Genomic DNA, 14,612 nt, shown 5'->3' on the forward strand with positions numbered 1-14,612 from the left:
AGGTTGTTTTGCAATCAGGGCTTAAGAGCATCTTCAAACCCTGCGGGACTTCTTGATAGGGCAATGATGGGCAACCTTTTGAGCTTGGTGTGTCAAAATTCGCCAAAAAACCGAGCATAACTCGGGTGGTGTGTCACCTTGAGAAAAAAAACATAATTTTGTGATATTTACAGCGACCTAAATTTGGGGCTCAATTGTAATTGCAATTCGAGGACTACCTATAATGACATTCATAATCACAATAGTTTCTGACACTGGATTACACTAGGATGGGAAATACGAGGTGAAACAGGGTGAACCAGAAACTCAAATATACTGCTCAAAAAAATAAAGGGAACACTTAAACAAGACAATATAACTCCAAGTAAATCAAACTTCTGTGAAATCAAACTGCCCACTTTGGAAGCAACACTGATTGACAATCAATTTCACATGTTGTCAGCACATTCAACTTTGTACAGAACAATTCAATGAGAATATGTCATTCATTCAGATTTAGGATATATTTTTTGAGTGTTCCCTTTATTTTTTTTTATCAGTGTATTTTTTCGCAAAGCGTGTGTGCACACTTGTGTGCATGCTTGTTTCTCTCTCTCTCTCGGCGTGTGTGCATTCTTCATATATGAAACGTTGGCGATCTGATCAGGGTGCGTTTCCTCCCTCCCTCTGCCTGTGTCGGAAAAAAATATACTGGAAGCTCCTTGAAACCAAACCCATCGGAGCCTTATTTTACAAACAAAACGGCTCGTTCCGTCCAGCCCAGTGAGTTTGCCTAGCTCTCCCCCCTACTGCTACCTCTTCGGCGCTGTGTTCTCCACAGAAGCGCATACCTAGGGCCGGGACCATCTTGCAAAGCGCTTCTTCCTCTCCACGAAATAGGCGCATCACCCCACTGAGGAGGAGACGCCACTTCAATGTCATCTTGTCTACAGGTGTCACTGTCGTGGCTCCTCCCCCTTTCTCCTCCTCCCCTCCCACTCACCCCTACCCCGCCCCGTCTCCCACCGGATGGCGCTTTGCTTGCTCCTTCCCCGCCCTTCCTGCTCTTGTTCTTTCCTGGCTCTCCCCCACTCTCCACCCCCCGCGGGAGCAGGGCGCCAAACTCAAAGTGCAAGATGGCGTCGGAGAGCCTCTTCAGCCAGTTGGTGCCCGTGCAGGTGAAATGCCAGGGCTCCAAGGAGAGGTGAGGCGCCAGCATGGCTTTTCTTCCTTCAGGTAAACTGGGGCCTGGGGGGGTCTTTGCAGTCGGTTAAAGACTGAGGGGGATGGTTTCTCCGGCGGCCGCGTGTCACTGAAAATGGCTACGCGTGTCAGTGCTGACACGCGTGTCATAGGTTCGCCATCACTGTGATAGGGCCTCCTCTCGCGCACTACAAAGAGCACAAGGCTGCTTTGAAAAACACAGCCCTCTGCAATGCCAGCTTCGGTTCACACCCTGCCCTCCTGCCAGGGCCCTTTGCTGTCACTAGAGAGTGACGGGGGGGCTTCTCATGCAGCTGAGGGCAGGGAAGGAGGGCTGCTGGCCAGGCCTCCTCTGGCAAAGGGAATCCCAGCTGGAACCCGTCTAGGTGTGACATCCCTGGGATGCTCTGGGGCTGCTCTCTGTGTCATCACAGGCAGAGGGCAGCCCAAAGATTGCACCTGCACTCTCCTCCAGAGCAGCTGAGGGCTTCTTTAGAACCATAGCTATTGGGCTGAAGTATTCCTCAGCAATAGCAATACAGGGTTCCCTCGATTTTCTCTTGTCTGAACTTTGCAAAAAGTCTATACCACATTTTTTCAAAAATATTAATTAAAAAATACTTTGCGGTTTTCCCCCTATACCACGGTTTTTCCCGCCCCACGATGTCATATTTCATCGCCAAACTTTCATCTACCTTTAATAAATACTTTTTAAAATAAACATAAATAAATAAATAAATAAACAAACAAACATGGTGAGTAATAATCTAAATGGTTTCTAAGGGAATGGGAAATTGTAATTTAGGGGTTTAAAGTGTTAAGGGAAGGCTTGGGATACTGTTCATAGCCAAAATAGTGTATTTACCTCCGCATCTCTTCTTCATGGAAATTCAACTTTCGCGGGCGGTCTCGGAACGCATCCCCCGCAAAAATCGAGGGAACACTGTAGTATTTAATTTATATACTGCTTTACAGTCCTCTCTAAGCAGTTTACAATGTCAACCTATTGCCCCCAACAATCTGGGTTCCCTTTTTACCCACTTTGGGAGGATGGAAGGCTGAGTCAACCTGGAGCCTGATGAGATTTGAACTGGCAAACTGCTGGCAGCCAGCTTCAACAAGCTTCAAGGAAGTCAAGAATCTTCTCTAAATGGAATCAGGCTGATTCCCTTAGGTCTCAGTGAGAGACAGAGAGAGGTGAAGCCTGGGCTGTCCGTCAGCCCTCAGTTGGAGAGTCAACAGCCTTCAGGTCTGGAGGTGGCTGATGAGGAGGAGGAGGAACAGCTGGGTCCAGTGCCTGATGCGCAGAAGATGAGGAGAGGAGAGCAGTGAACATCTATGGGCCGGTCCTTGGGACAGAAGAGCCAATGCTGCTAGTGAAGCCCTACCCTTGTTCTGGGGTTAAAAGGCCGGGCATGGAGATGAATATGTCAGGATTAAACAATATCCTGAGGTAATATCCCAATGCAGAAGGAAGGACTACAAAAAGAATGCTGAGTCATTCTGAGTTAATTAAGCGTGCAGCAACCTGATTGGGTGATAAATATGTAAATATGTAGGAGCTTTTGTATTGATCTCCTCTCTGTTCTCTGTTGCTCTCTGATGTTCCTGTGGCTGCATTGCTGCATTGGTCTGTTGGTTCCTGTGAGTTACTGTAATTGAGGTAGTTGTAGTGATATACAGTGGAACCTCGACATACGAGCAGCTCTACTTACGAGCTACTCGAGATAAGAGCTGGGAGGGGAGCGACATTTTTGTTCGCCTCCCGAGCTCACATTCAGGATACGAGCACCAAGGAGCTGTCTCCTGAAGCCGAACGCTAACTTCCGCGTTCGGCTTCAGGAGACAGCTCCTTGGCGCTCGTATCCCGCGTGTTTTAAAAGGTTGCAGCCGGCCTGGGGGGCTTGGGGGGGTGCTGGCAAGCCCCCCAGGCCGGCTGCAACCTTTTAAAACACGCGCGCCGCTTCGCAGCTGTCTCCTGAAGCCGAACGCGGAAGTTAGCGTTCGGCTTCAGGAGACAGCTCCTTGGTGCTCGTATCCCGAATGTGAGCTCGGGAGGCGAACAAAAATGTCGCTCCCCTCCCAGCTCTTATCTCGAGTAGCTCGTAAGTAGAGCTGCTCGTATGTCGAGGTTCCACTGTATATCACTCCATATCTATTGGACTGCGGCTGGCTGGTTGGGCTGGTTAGCTGGTTGGGCTGACTAGCTTCCGAAAGTGCAGCTCTGACAGAATAGGTGTGGCAGACAACTATTCCTCTCCCTGCCGGACTGACCTATTAGCCTGCAGTAAGAGAGAAACTTTTTGCTGGGGCTGCTGGGGCACTTAATAAAGGAACCATTGATTTAATTTCAGAGTTCGTCAGGTTTGGGGATCTGGGTCAGAGCAGATGTCCAACCTTGGCAACTTTAGGTTTTGTGGACTTCAACACACAGAATTCCCCAAACAGCCACGCTGGCTGGGGAATTGTGGGAGTTAAAATTCCACAAGTCTTCAAAGCTGCCAAGGTTGGATACCCCTACTTTAACTCAGACAAGGAATCTCAGGGGCTCCAAGTGTCCAACTGGGGGACACTCAGTCTGTACTCAAAGCCCCCTGTCGCCGGAGTTCATCTGCTACAACATCCTTCCCGTCATCGACTACTTCAGCTTCAACCACAACAACACACAAGCACACAATAGATACAAACTTAATGTAAACCGCTCCAAACTCGACTGCAGGAAATACGACTAGTAGCTGATGCATGGAACTCACTAAAAGACTCTGAAGTATCATCTCCTAACCCCCAAAACTTTACCCTTAGATTAACCACTGTTGACCTCTCCCGATTCCTAAGAGGTCAGTAAGGGGTGTGCATAAGTGCCCCAGAGTGCCTTCCGTCCCCTATCGTAATGTTTCTTTTATTTTTTTATTAGTATCATGCATATGGATATTCTTATATCTAATGTTTCTTTTCATTTTTACTAGTATTATGTATATGGATATTATTATATCTTTACATACCTCCAACATGTACTTGACAAAACAAAGAAATAAAAATAAATAAATAAATAGCCCCTGAACACCTGGGGGCTTCCAACCTTTGCTTTGCATGGGGAGGCCCAGCACCTCTGCACTAAACCCCTGGGGCTGGCCATTGAGCCACAGCCCAAGCAGCTGCAAGGCAGCACAAGGGAAGGTCCCTCACTTGGCATGCTGCTCTCCAAGGGGGTCTTCAGGGGGCGCGTCAGCAGGTAGAAGTGCTCGCAGGCATGAAGCGGGATGCTGATCGGCTTCTCGCTGGAAAGGCCGAGCTCGTAAGCCCACTGAAAGCAAAAGAAGAAGGGCAGGTTTTACATCAGTGGGGCTCGTTCTTCAACTTGTGCTGCACTGTTTCAAAGAAACATTTCAACCCACTGTTTAAATGCAGGGATAAAAAACCACCGTAACTTTAAAAAAAACGCAACCTGCCTCATATTTTATAGAAACAAATAAAACCCCAGACAATTTAGAAGTGTATTTATGTTGCTTTGTAACCTCACTAAACAAGTAATTCCCTCAACACTGTTAAACTTTTTACTAAGTCTGCACTTCTATTTCTGCTAGGTTTTTTTCTCATCATTCCTTTTCCTCCCACTTAGGACTGTATGACTGTAACTTGTTGCTCGTATCCTTAAGACTTTTATTAATATTGTTTCTTCATTGCTTATTTGACCCCTATCACAATCATTAAGTGTTGTACCACATGATTTTTGACAAATCTATATTTTCTTTTATGTACACTGAGAGCATCTGCACCAAAGACAAATTCCTTGTGTGTCCAATCACACTTGGCCAATAAAGAATTCTATTCTATTCTATGGCAGAAACAACTGTTAATTTTCAATATTTAGTTTCAAAAGGACACTTGTGTTTAATCCATTAGGAATATTTTCATTAAACTGAAACTATAGAAGCTAAAAGTGAGTAAAATAAACCTTAAACAAAGCGCTTCAAAACAATTTTTATGTTGTGTTAATTTTTCAGATAATGCTATTTCCCATATTTTTAGATATCACTGATATAAAGGAATCTTGCTACTATGAACTTAGCAGATAGTAACAAGTACCAAATGATTTTTTTAATGCTGCATTTTAAGGGCTGGGGAAAATTAACAGTAAGATTAGGTTAAAATGACTTATCAAGCTTAATTGCTTTATCATTCCCCCCCAAAAAAAGAAATTCAAGCGGAACAAGTAGATATCAACTTCAGAAACAGTAATACGAATATGATGACTACACCTTTTGCAGCTCAATCTAGAATTACTGTTATTTTAAGAAGCAGTTTTAATATCACCTATAAACTCAATTCCGGGATCTTCTCTAACAGAAGAGAATTTAGTTAAGTCTTATTGTTGCCAAGGAAACAGCAGTGATAATATATGTAACATGTCATGTAGCATGTGGGACCATATTTTCTGGTACATGAGCTGTTGCCCCAGCTCAGCTCCAACATACATGTGTGTGCTAGCCAGATGATTTTTGGCTCTGGCAGGGCGTTTTTGGCTTTCAGGGAGCCCCCGGGGGAATGGGAGAGGGCGATTTTACCCTCCCCTGCTTCCAGGGAAGCCTTTGGAGCCTGGGAAGGACAAAACACGAGCCTACTGGGCCCACCAGAAGTTGGGAAACAGGCTGTTTCCAGCCTCCAGAGGGCCTCCAGGGAGTGGGGGAAAACTGTTTTCGCCCAGCCCAGGCATTGAATTATGGGCGTGGGCACTCATGCATGCACAATAATGCACCCGCACGCTCTTTCGGCACTTGACGAACAAAAGGTTCGCCATCACTGGTATAGGTTCTCCTGCTGGATCAAAGGGCTGGACACCTCATTTTATTCTATTCCACATCTAATAACATGAGATTCTTACCAACTTGAACAAGGGCCTCTTGTCTGTTGCACAAAAAACCGAGCCACGTAAAATCCGCTCAATAAGTCTACTTTGGCAGGCAGTCCCAGAACACCCCGCCCAAGAGAGGACCCAGCCATGGTCAGGCCCACAAGTCCTTCAGCCCTACGGGTCCAATCAGGGCCTCACCTGCCCAGCACAGTTAACGAAATATGGGCACTCAATCACCCCTCTGTCCGTCTCCACTCCAGTCACGCAGCCCTTCTGGCTCAGGACGTGGATGATGCTAGTTCGCTCGTGGATTTGAACCCCTGGGGAGAAAAGAACAGAGAGGGAGTTGGCCGATCTCTGGTGATCCATTGCAATTTTCAAATTCAGCAAAAACATGTGACATATATATATATGTATATATGTTTTCGTAGATTTTCACGGGTACAGGTATGACAGTCTTGGTATATTCGGGTTTCTTCCCGTGTAGGATTTGGAAATTTCTGGCGACGTTTCGACGAGGTCCCACTCGTCATCTTCAGGCTGGTGTTTCTGTCCTTGTTCTAAGGCGAATACAGCAAGACCTGAGCTGCCTTCCTTCTATAAATACTGGTGGCTGGGTGTGGTTTGATGGCTCAGCAATTGCCTACTGTTTAGAAACTTCCTGGTGAGTTAGTGGGGTAACACCTGGGGTCGTTGATGTAGCTGAGGTGTGCTGATTAGTTAATGGTTGTTGATTAGGCGTGATATCCTGAGTAGTTGGAGCTTGCAGGCTACTTGATTGTTTTGCAATGTGTGTTCTGAGTCTGGTTTCAGTTTTTATGGCTGGGTTATGTTTGAGGGCTGGTTTCCAGATGTCTGGTAGGCGGGAGGTATCATCCCACTTGTTCATATTTTGGGGATGTTTTTCTATCTCGATGGCTTCAACTACAAGCTCCAACTACTCAGGATATCACGCCTAATCAACAACCATTAACTAATCAGCATACCTCAGCTACATCAACGACCCCAGGTGTTACCAAGGCCTTCTCTGTGGCTGCCCCGGCTCTATTGAATCAACTCCCCCCCCCAATGTCCGTACTGCTCCCACCCTACTGCTTCCACGAAGACCTGGCTTTGCAGGCAGGCCTGGGGGAGGGGGCATGAATTGTACATCTTTCATGGCCAAACTGTATGAATGGTGTGGATGCATGCAATTACGACTGTTTAAATTGGTTTTTATTACGGGGGTTTTAGTTTTAGATATTATATTTGACTTCTTATTCCTTTGTATTTTTTCTATTTGTATTATATTATTTTGTAAGCCACCCTGAGTCCTTCAGGACTGGGCAGCATAGAAGTCGAATGAATGAATGAATGAATGAATGAATGAATGAATGAATGAATGAATGAATGAACCAGCCAGCCAACTAACCCTGGTACAGCCCCCAATGCAATGGAGTTTGACACTCCTGCCTTAAAGGGAGGATGGAGGGGAGTCTCTCCCTGTGGTTTTGCAGCATCACTCCATGCCCCCCACCCTCCCTGAGGAAGGAAGCCCCTGCAGGACCCTGGGTCATACCGTTTGCTGCAGCTGCGTTGGCCAAAGCCAGGGTCACGTTAGCCGACGACACGGTCGCGTCCTCGGGCACATGCAGGGCCCCCACCAGGTCGTGGATGTTGACGAAGGGGTGGAGCTGAGCCACCCTCTTGGGTGGGATGAGCTCACAGGGGATGTCCATGATTCTGCCGGAGACACACAGGAACCGTTACACTTGCTCCGCCCCGGCTGGTGCCGCCCCACCAGGTGCGCCCATGTGCCAGCTTACTTGAGCCGCGAGGCTATGCGCTTCAGTGAGATCAGCCGGTCTTGGGTCTGTGCGAGGGAGATGGAGCCCGTCGTCCTGTAACCTGGGACAAAACAAACAGCCCTTTGGTGCGGTCCCCCCAAAAGAGCCCTTTCCTGCCTTTCTCTTATTCTTGGATGGGAGATTAAATGGAAGGAAGCAGAGGTGAAGGGCAGCGTTCCCAACCTGGGTGGATTGAAGGGGAATGGGCATCAACTCCCAGAATTCCCTGCAATGGCTCTGCTGGTTGTGGAATTCTGGGAGTTGAAGTGAATATGCCTGGAAACGGCCCCGGCTGGGAATCCCTGTGTTGGAGGGAAGAGCGGGGACAATCGAATCCCGGATTCTCTGTGCAGAGATTGGAACCCAGAGCATTCTCTGCAATCTCTGCCCAGCCGTGAAAGGAAGCGAGTTCAAACCACACCCTGGTTATACAGGCGGCCCTGGCCCTACAACGACAATGGAGGCTAACATTTCTGTTATTAAGTGAACGTTTGTTAAGTGAGTTCTGCCCCCTTTTACGACTTCTTTTGCCTCGGTTGTTAAGGGAATCACTGCAGTTGAGAAATCAGCAACCCAGTTGTTATGTGAATCCCCCTTGACTTTGCTGCTCAGGTGGCGGCAGAGGGAGATCAATGTTCCCTCTGATTTTTTTTTGGTGTGGGCGGAAAAGTATAATGTCTGAGCGGCACATTTCATGCCTGGGCGTGGATCGGTTAGAAACAAAAGGGGGTCACGTGACCTCAGGACACACAGCAACATTCGTAAATATGAAACAGCAGCAAAGCTTTGATCCTGCAATCATCGGGCTGCTGCGAAGGTCCTAAGTGTGAAAAAGGGGCATAAGTCACTTTTTTCAGGGCCGTTGAGACTTTGAACGGTCAGTAAATGAACCATTGTAAGTCGAGGACAACCTGCCTTCCCCCCTAGATGTTTTCTGTGGAGCTTCAAAATGGACTCCTGATCTGCTTCTAAAAGAGTGCCCTGGTCAGACAGATAATCCTCGACTTCTGTTCTGACCCAAATGGAAGCCAACTTTTCTATCTCCGGAGTAAGACGGTTATTAAGTGAGTTCTGTCTCACTTTACCACCTTTCTTGCCAGAGGCGTTAAGTGAATCCCTGCAGTTGCTTGTCAGAAGATCCCAAAAGATGTTCACATAACCCTGGGACATTGCCACCATCATAACTACGCTGTCAAGTGTCCAATGTTTGATCCAATAACCCCTTTATTTTTCTGGGGGTTACTAGGGGTTTTGCTGCCATGCATGCGCGGAAACAAAGGAACCGCCAATTTTTGCTGTTGAAAGGATGCTTTCCGCTCTCCTGCACCGCAGGCATATCTCGGCACAGCAATGGCGCCCCGAGCGAGTTGTGGTCTTTGGGGGCAGCAGCGCTGTACTCCTGAAGGCCATGACTCGCTCGGGGCACCATCGCCACACAGAGAGATGCCTGTGGCGCGGGAGAGAACAGAAAGGCCGCACGGCTGGAGCTCAGGTCTGCCCAGCCTGCTCTCTGAGCCGCTTGCCATCTTCTTGGTGAGGGAAAAGCGATTGCGCAAGGTAAGGCAGGCAGCAGGGGCAAAGCACTCGGGCCGCTCGTGGCAGGGCAGGCAGGGGGCAGGCAAACGGGCAGGGCACACAGCGGGAGTAACTTACCTTATTTTCACTTTCCGGCTTTTTTGCTCATGCCCATTTGCAAAAGCAAATAAAGCTGGAAATCGCACGTCCTCGTGCGAGATTAGGCTTATGCGCATGCACAGAAGCTGAATCCCGCATCCTGTGCGCAGGTGCGCGCTCAGCACCGTTCCAGTGGCGCCTTTTTCATTGCTGTTGTAACTTTGAATGGTCACTAAATGGGGAAACTGATATACCTCTTTGCTACTGTAGTTTTTATGTATCGTTTGTTTAGGTTGTGTGATTGTTTTTTATAATAAGGGTTTCTAAATTGTTTTTATCATTAGATTTGTACACTATATGTTGTTGTTGTGAGCCACTCCGAGTCCTCAGAGAGGGGCGGCATACAAATCTAATAAATTATTATTATTATTATTATTATTATTATTATTATTATTATTATTATTATTAAATACATTTTCACAAGTCCAGGACTACCTGTACTATTTTTGTTGTTGTTGTTGTTGCAAATTTAGGTGGAAGAGCCAAGCTTGCAGGATCTCTGCTGTGGCCACAGAATTTCTGGAGCTCAAGGATAAATAAACCATAATGAAAATCAGCTTCCATACCCAATAACAGCCAAATTTGACCCCAGTTGTGCTCCATATACTTTTGATCACCACATTACAAAAAAGATGTTGAGACTTTGTAAAAAATTCAGAGAAGACGAATTAATGAAGATGATCAAAAGTCTGGAGATTAACACATATGAAGAATGCCTGCAGGATGAGGGCTTGGCTAGTCTAAAGAAAATGAGAATTAGAGGTGATATGATAGCAGTACTCCAGTATTTGAGGGGCTGCCACAAAGAGGAGGGGGCCAAATTATTCTCCAAAGCACTTCAAGGCAGGAAAAGCAGCCATGGATGAAGACTAATGAAGGAAATAGGCATCCTGGAATTAAGGAGGAATTTCCTGAGAACAATTGCAAGTTGCCATGTTCCATCACTGGAGGTTTTTAAGAAGAGGCTGGACAGCCACTTGTCTGGAATGGTGTAGGGCAGTGGTTCTCAACCTTTTGAATGCCATGACCCCTTAATGCAGTTCCTCATGTTGTGCTGACCCCCAACCATAAGTCAAGCGCCAATTCTCCTAAGCTGATTGGCAGGAAAGTCAGAGCGATACGCCCACTGTAAACGCCCGAATGGCCGGATTGTAAAAATATGTTCCAAGAAGCCAGAATAGAAGCTTTAGTTCCTGACAGCGTGGGAAATTTGTTTTTACCTCCATGGCCTTAGGCGACCCCTGTGAAACAGTCGTTTGACACCCCCCCAAAGGGGTCCTGACCCCCAAGTTCAGAATGACTTGTGTAAGGTCTCCTGCATGAGCAAGAGGTTGGACTAGAACAGGGGTCCTCAAACTTGGCAACTTTAAGACTTGTGGACTTTAACTCCCAGAATTCTCCAGCTAGCTGGCTGGAGAATTCTGGGAGTTGAAGTCCACAAGTCTTAAAGTTGTCAAATTTGGGGATCCCTGGACTAGAAGATCTCCAAGATCTATTCTGTTCTGCTCTATCCTGTCCTCTCTAAGGACTGCCTCTGCAGCTAAACCTAGAAAGCAAGAATGCCTTTTATTAAGCAGATGTGAAAGCATCCCATTCAAAATATTCAAAGTCTGAATTCCCTGACCAGTGTTTCCCAAACTTGGCAATTTGAAGATATCTGGACTTCAACAAATGCTGGCTGGGGAATTCTGGGAGTTGAAGTCCAGACATTTTCAAATTGCCAAGTTTGGGAAACACTGCCTTAGACAAAGCTGGTAGAGTCAAAGCGTTAGTGACCCCTCCCCATTAGCCAGAATGCAGAGCCTAGCCAATACGCAAGTGTGAAAAGGGTTTCTTTAATCAAAGGCTCTGGGAACCAGATAACCATACGTTGTTTCCCTGAACGTCTTCCATTCCCCATTCCGGTGAGTATATTGCCCCCCCAATAAACCATCTCCCAAATGAAGAGATCTCAAGATGCTTGGGGCCAGGATAGACGTTGTAAAAACATCCGTTGATACAAGCAATGCTAATAAATCAAACCCACGACCCTCTCCTCTCGACTGAATGGCAGAGTCACTCTTTTGGGATTTTGATGTTCTATCCTATGCTATCCTTTCCCATCCCATCTGGTGCCATTTCTACTCCCTCCCTATCCCACTCTACTCTACTCTCCCCCTACTCCTGATGCAGTTGAAGGGTGCCAACAAGGTAGATACAGGATGTCTTGTTCCCCCAAACTGACACCGCCAGGGCTTACCAGTTTCCACCCCGGTCTCTTGCTGAAGTTGCTGGTAGAGCTTCTTTGAGTAATCGGCCATCTTCAGCTCAATGGACAAATGCCGCACTGTGCTTACGATGCCTGCGCAGAACCGAGTGGAACCGGCTGCCAGCCTGGAAGAGAAATGCCGGACAGCTGAAGAGGAACTCCAGACCCCAAGAGGGAGAAGAGAACAAGACATCCCCAAGCTCAATTGCAAGTGATACATGCAGAGGGTCCTTGCCTTTCAACCAGAAGGGACTTTTTTTCATCACAGTCATAGATGGTGAGGATTGCAAAACAGGTTGGCCAGGTGGCTGCCTTGACCAAAATGGCATAGGACAGAAATTCTGGGCTCTGCTACAGTCATAAATTAAGGACCACCTTTAAGGTAAAGCAAGCAGAAGCACAGTCCAGAATGAACAGGGTGTCAAACTGGATTCCTTTAAGGGCCAGATCACCATTGTAATTCTCCTCCACGGGCCAGCCGGTTGTGGTGGGGGGGGGGATGAGAAAGAGATGGGAGGGCATGGGATGGGGAGGGGCACAATACTCAGTTTGGTAAAGTGCTGCAGGAGGCCGTCCAGGCAAAAAATGGGGTGCTGGGGGAGGGCTGTGTGACACCCCACCCCACGAACCACGTTTTGGTTGCCAGACACGTCGTGTGCCAGTCCTTTGCTCTTTCCAGGCCGGCCCCATGGGCCAAATTTATGCCCCCATGGGCCTTGCGTTGGATACCACTGGAACATTCACTCATTCTAGCCCAGGGGTTCCCAAACTGTTTCAGACCAGCAGCCCCTTGGTGCCACAAGCTCATCATAATCACCCCCATCTTCTCACGTGGGCGTGGCTTGGTGGTCAGTGACCTGGTGGGCGTAGCCAACTTGTAACATATGATGAAACTCACTTAACAACGCTTTTGCTTAGCAACCAAAATGTTAGGCTCAATTGTGGTCATAAATCTTTCTTTCTTTCTTCCCCTTTTTCTTTTTTGTTCTTTTTCTTTCTGTCTTCCTCCCTTGCTATAATTTTTTCTTTCTTTCTGTCTTCCTACCAGCTTTGTGTGCCTGTCGCTGGTCTCTTTAGGGGAAAAGAAGCTTGCAAAGTACAGAAACTCTTCTCACAAGCAACTAACAACTTCTCACAGCTCAAGGAAGGCATAATAGATAGAAAAGAAGCATCCAGGGCAAAAAAAGGCCGAGTGGGGAAATCTGACCATTTATAGAGAATAAATAAAGATTCATTTCAGAACGAATTATGGGATGGCTTGAGAGGAGGAAGGCAAAGGAAGTTATGATTGGACAAGGTGACACCCTCAAAAAACACGATCCTTTACCTGCCCTGTTCCAGTAAGACAATGTCCGTCCACCCTAGCTTGGAGAGATGATATGCCACCGATGTGCCCATGATCCCACCACCACAAATAACCACTTGTGCATGTGTTGGCAATGGCATCGCATGAGACTCAGCTCCATTGCTGCTGTGCCGAAAGCCACACAGCCTCCACCACGCCAGAGTCCTTCTTTGCCACTGGAGGGCTAACAGCTGTTGGACCAACATCATCCTGGGGGTGATTCACTTCTCCAAAGACGCACAGAGAAACCTTCACAGCTGCTGCTAGCTCTGCAAAAGAGGAACATGCTTTTCATTATGTACGCTTGGAAAATGTGCAGGGGACTTCAATGAGATCAGGAGCAGCAGCAGCAGCATCTCTAAGGTGAAGAGATCAGGGCTCTCAAAGTTTTTGGATGGGTGGAAACATGTAAAACTTTGAGCCTGGCTCTTCTTGGGAAAAGACTGCAGTGAGAGTTCATAAGAAGCCCTTTTTATTACCTTAGTATTTGGAAGCCACAAATTGAAACAAAAACATTGCACCTTCTGCTTTTTAAAAAGTCAATTAATAAGAAATATTGGGGCAAAACTGCAATTCCATCACAATAAAGAATATAAGCACCACAAAAATTCATTTTGAAAGTACAATAATCCCTACTTGCTATTCCACTGGGGATATTGGTGGAGCAATGGAAGCCCCTGATATACAGGGGCCATTAAATTGAAAGGATAGGTACATTTAGTCAGGTTCCTCTTCTCTTTCAGCCTAATATAGATACATTTAGATAATATACTTGATCCCAAGTCCAGTTACGCAATCATACAACATGCCATGCCCAAGTATGTATTATACACCTTAATGGGATACAAACAGACCCAGATGAATTTAACCTACAACCCATCAAAAGCCATTTTTAGTTTGATCTGGTGTGAATCCAGCCAATATGCCAGAGAAGAAATGCCACCTGTCTTACCTCCCTGTGCTCTGGCACAATTCCACAGGTAAAACAATTTACCTACTGAATGCCAAGAGCACATTTACTGCCACAGGCAGCACTGACTCAGTCACACCTTGCCCTTAAGTACAAAAGGTAGCAATTAACGGGAGAAAAGGCAAATCTCTTTCAAAAGCCAAGTTTTAAGAATGGGAGCTCAACTATTCTTTCCTTCTGATTTCTTAAGTCTTAAAAACCCCTGGGCTCCACCTGAAATTTAAACGCCTGCATCCGTCTCCTGTTTTATTCATTGTACAATGTTCCCTCGATTTTCGTGGGTTCGAACTTCGCGAATAGCCTATACCATGGTTTTTCAAAAAATATTAATTAAAAAATACTTTGTGGGTTTTTTCCTATGCCACGTTTTTTCCCACCCAATGTCATATGTCATCGCCAAACTAATAATTTTTGCAAATAAATAACAAAAAAAATAATTATTGTTAATAAATAATTATGTTTATAAATATCCGGATCACTAAGTGTCTTATTCAATGGTGAGTACCAGTAATAAT

General features: G+C 46.4%; 1 protein-coding gene across 4 annotated transcripts in view; it reads right to left on the reverse strand.

Annotated features, from left to right (window-relative positions):
* PDPR (pyruvate dehydrogenase phosphatase regulatory subunit) overlaps positions 1–14,612 on the reverse strand; it is a 44,110-nt gene that overhangs the window by 25,257 nt on the left and 4,241 nt on the right. For all 4 annotated transcript variants that reach the window (XM_070760685.1, XM_070760686.1, XM_070760683.1 and 1 more), the window contains 6 exons: positions 13,110–13,396; positions 11,774–11,907; positions 7,840–7,921; positions 7,593–7,756; positions 6,233–6,354; positions 4,369–4,486 (listed from right to left, as the gene is read on the reverse strand). In XM_070760685.1, coding sequence (XP_070616786.1) covers positions 4,369–4,486; positions 6,233–6,354; positions 7,593–7,756; positions 7,840–7,921; positions 11,774–11,907; positions 13,110–13,336 — 847 coding nt within the window. In that variant the 5' untranslated portion in view covers positions 13,337–13,396. The remainder of the gene's footprint in view (positions 1–4,368; positions 4,487–6,232; positions 6,355–7,592; positions 7,757–7,839; positions 7,922–11,773; positions 11,908–13,109; positions 13,397–14,612) is intronic.

The sequence above is a fragment of the Erythrolamprus reginae genome, chromosome 9 (genome assembly GCF_031021105.1).
Source record: "Erythrolamprus reginae isolate rEryReg1 chromosome 9, rEryReg1.hap1, whole genome shotgun sequence".
Taxonomy (NCBI): Eukaryota; Metazoa; Chordata; class Lepidosauria; order Squamata; family Dipsadidae; genus Erythrolamprus; species Erythrolamprus reginae.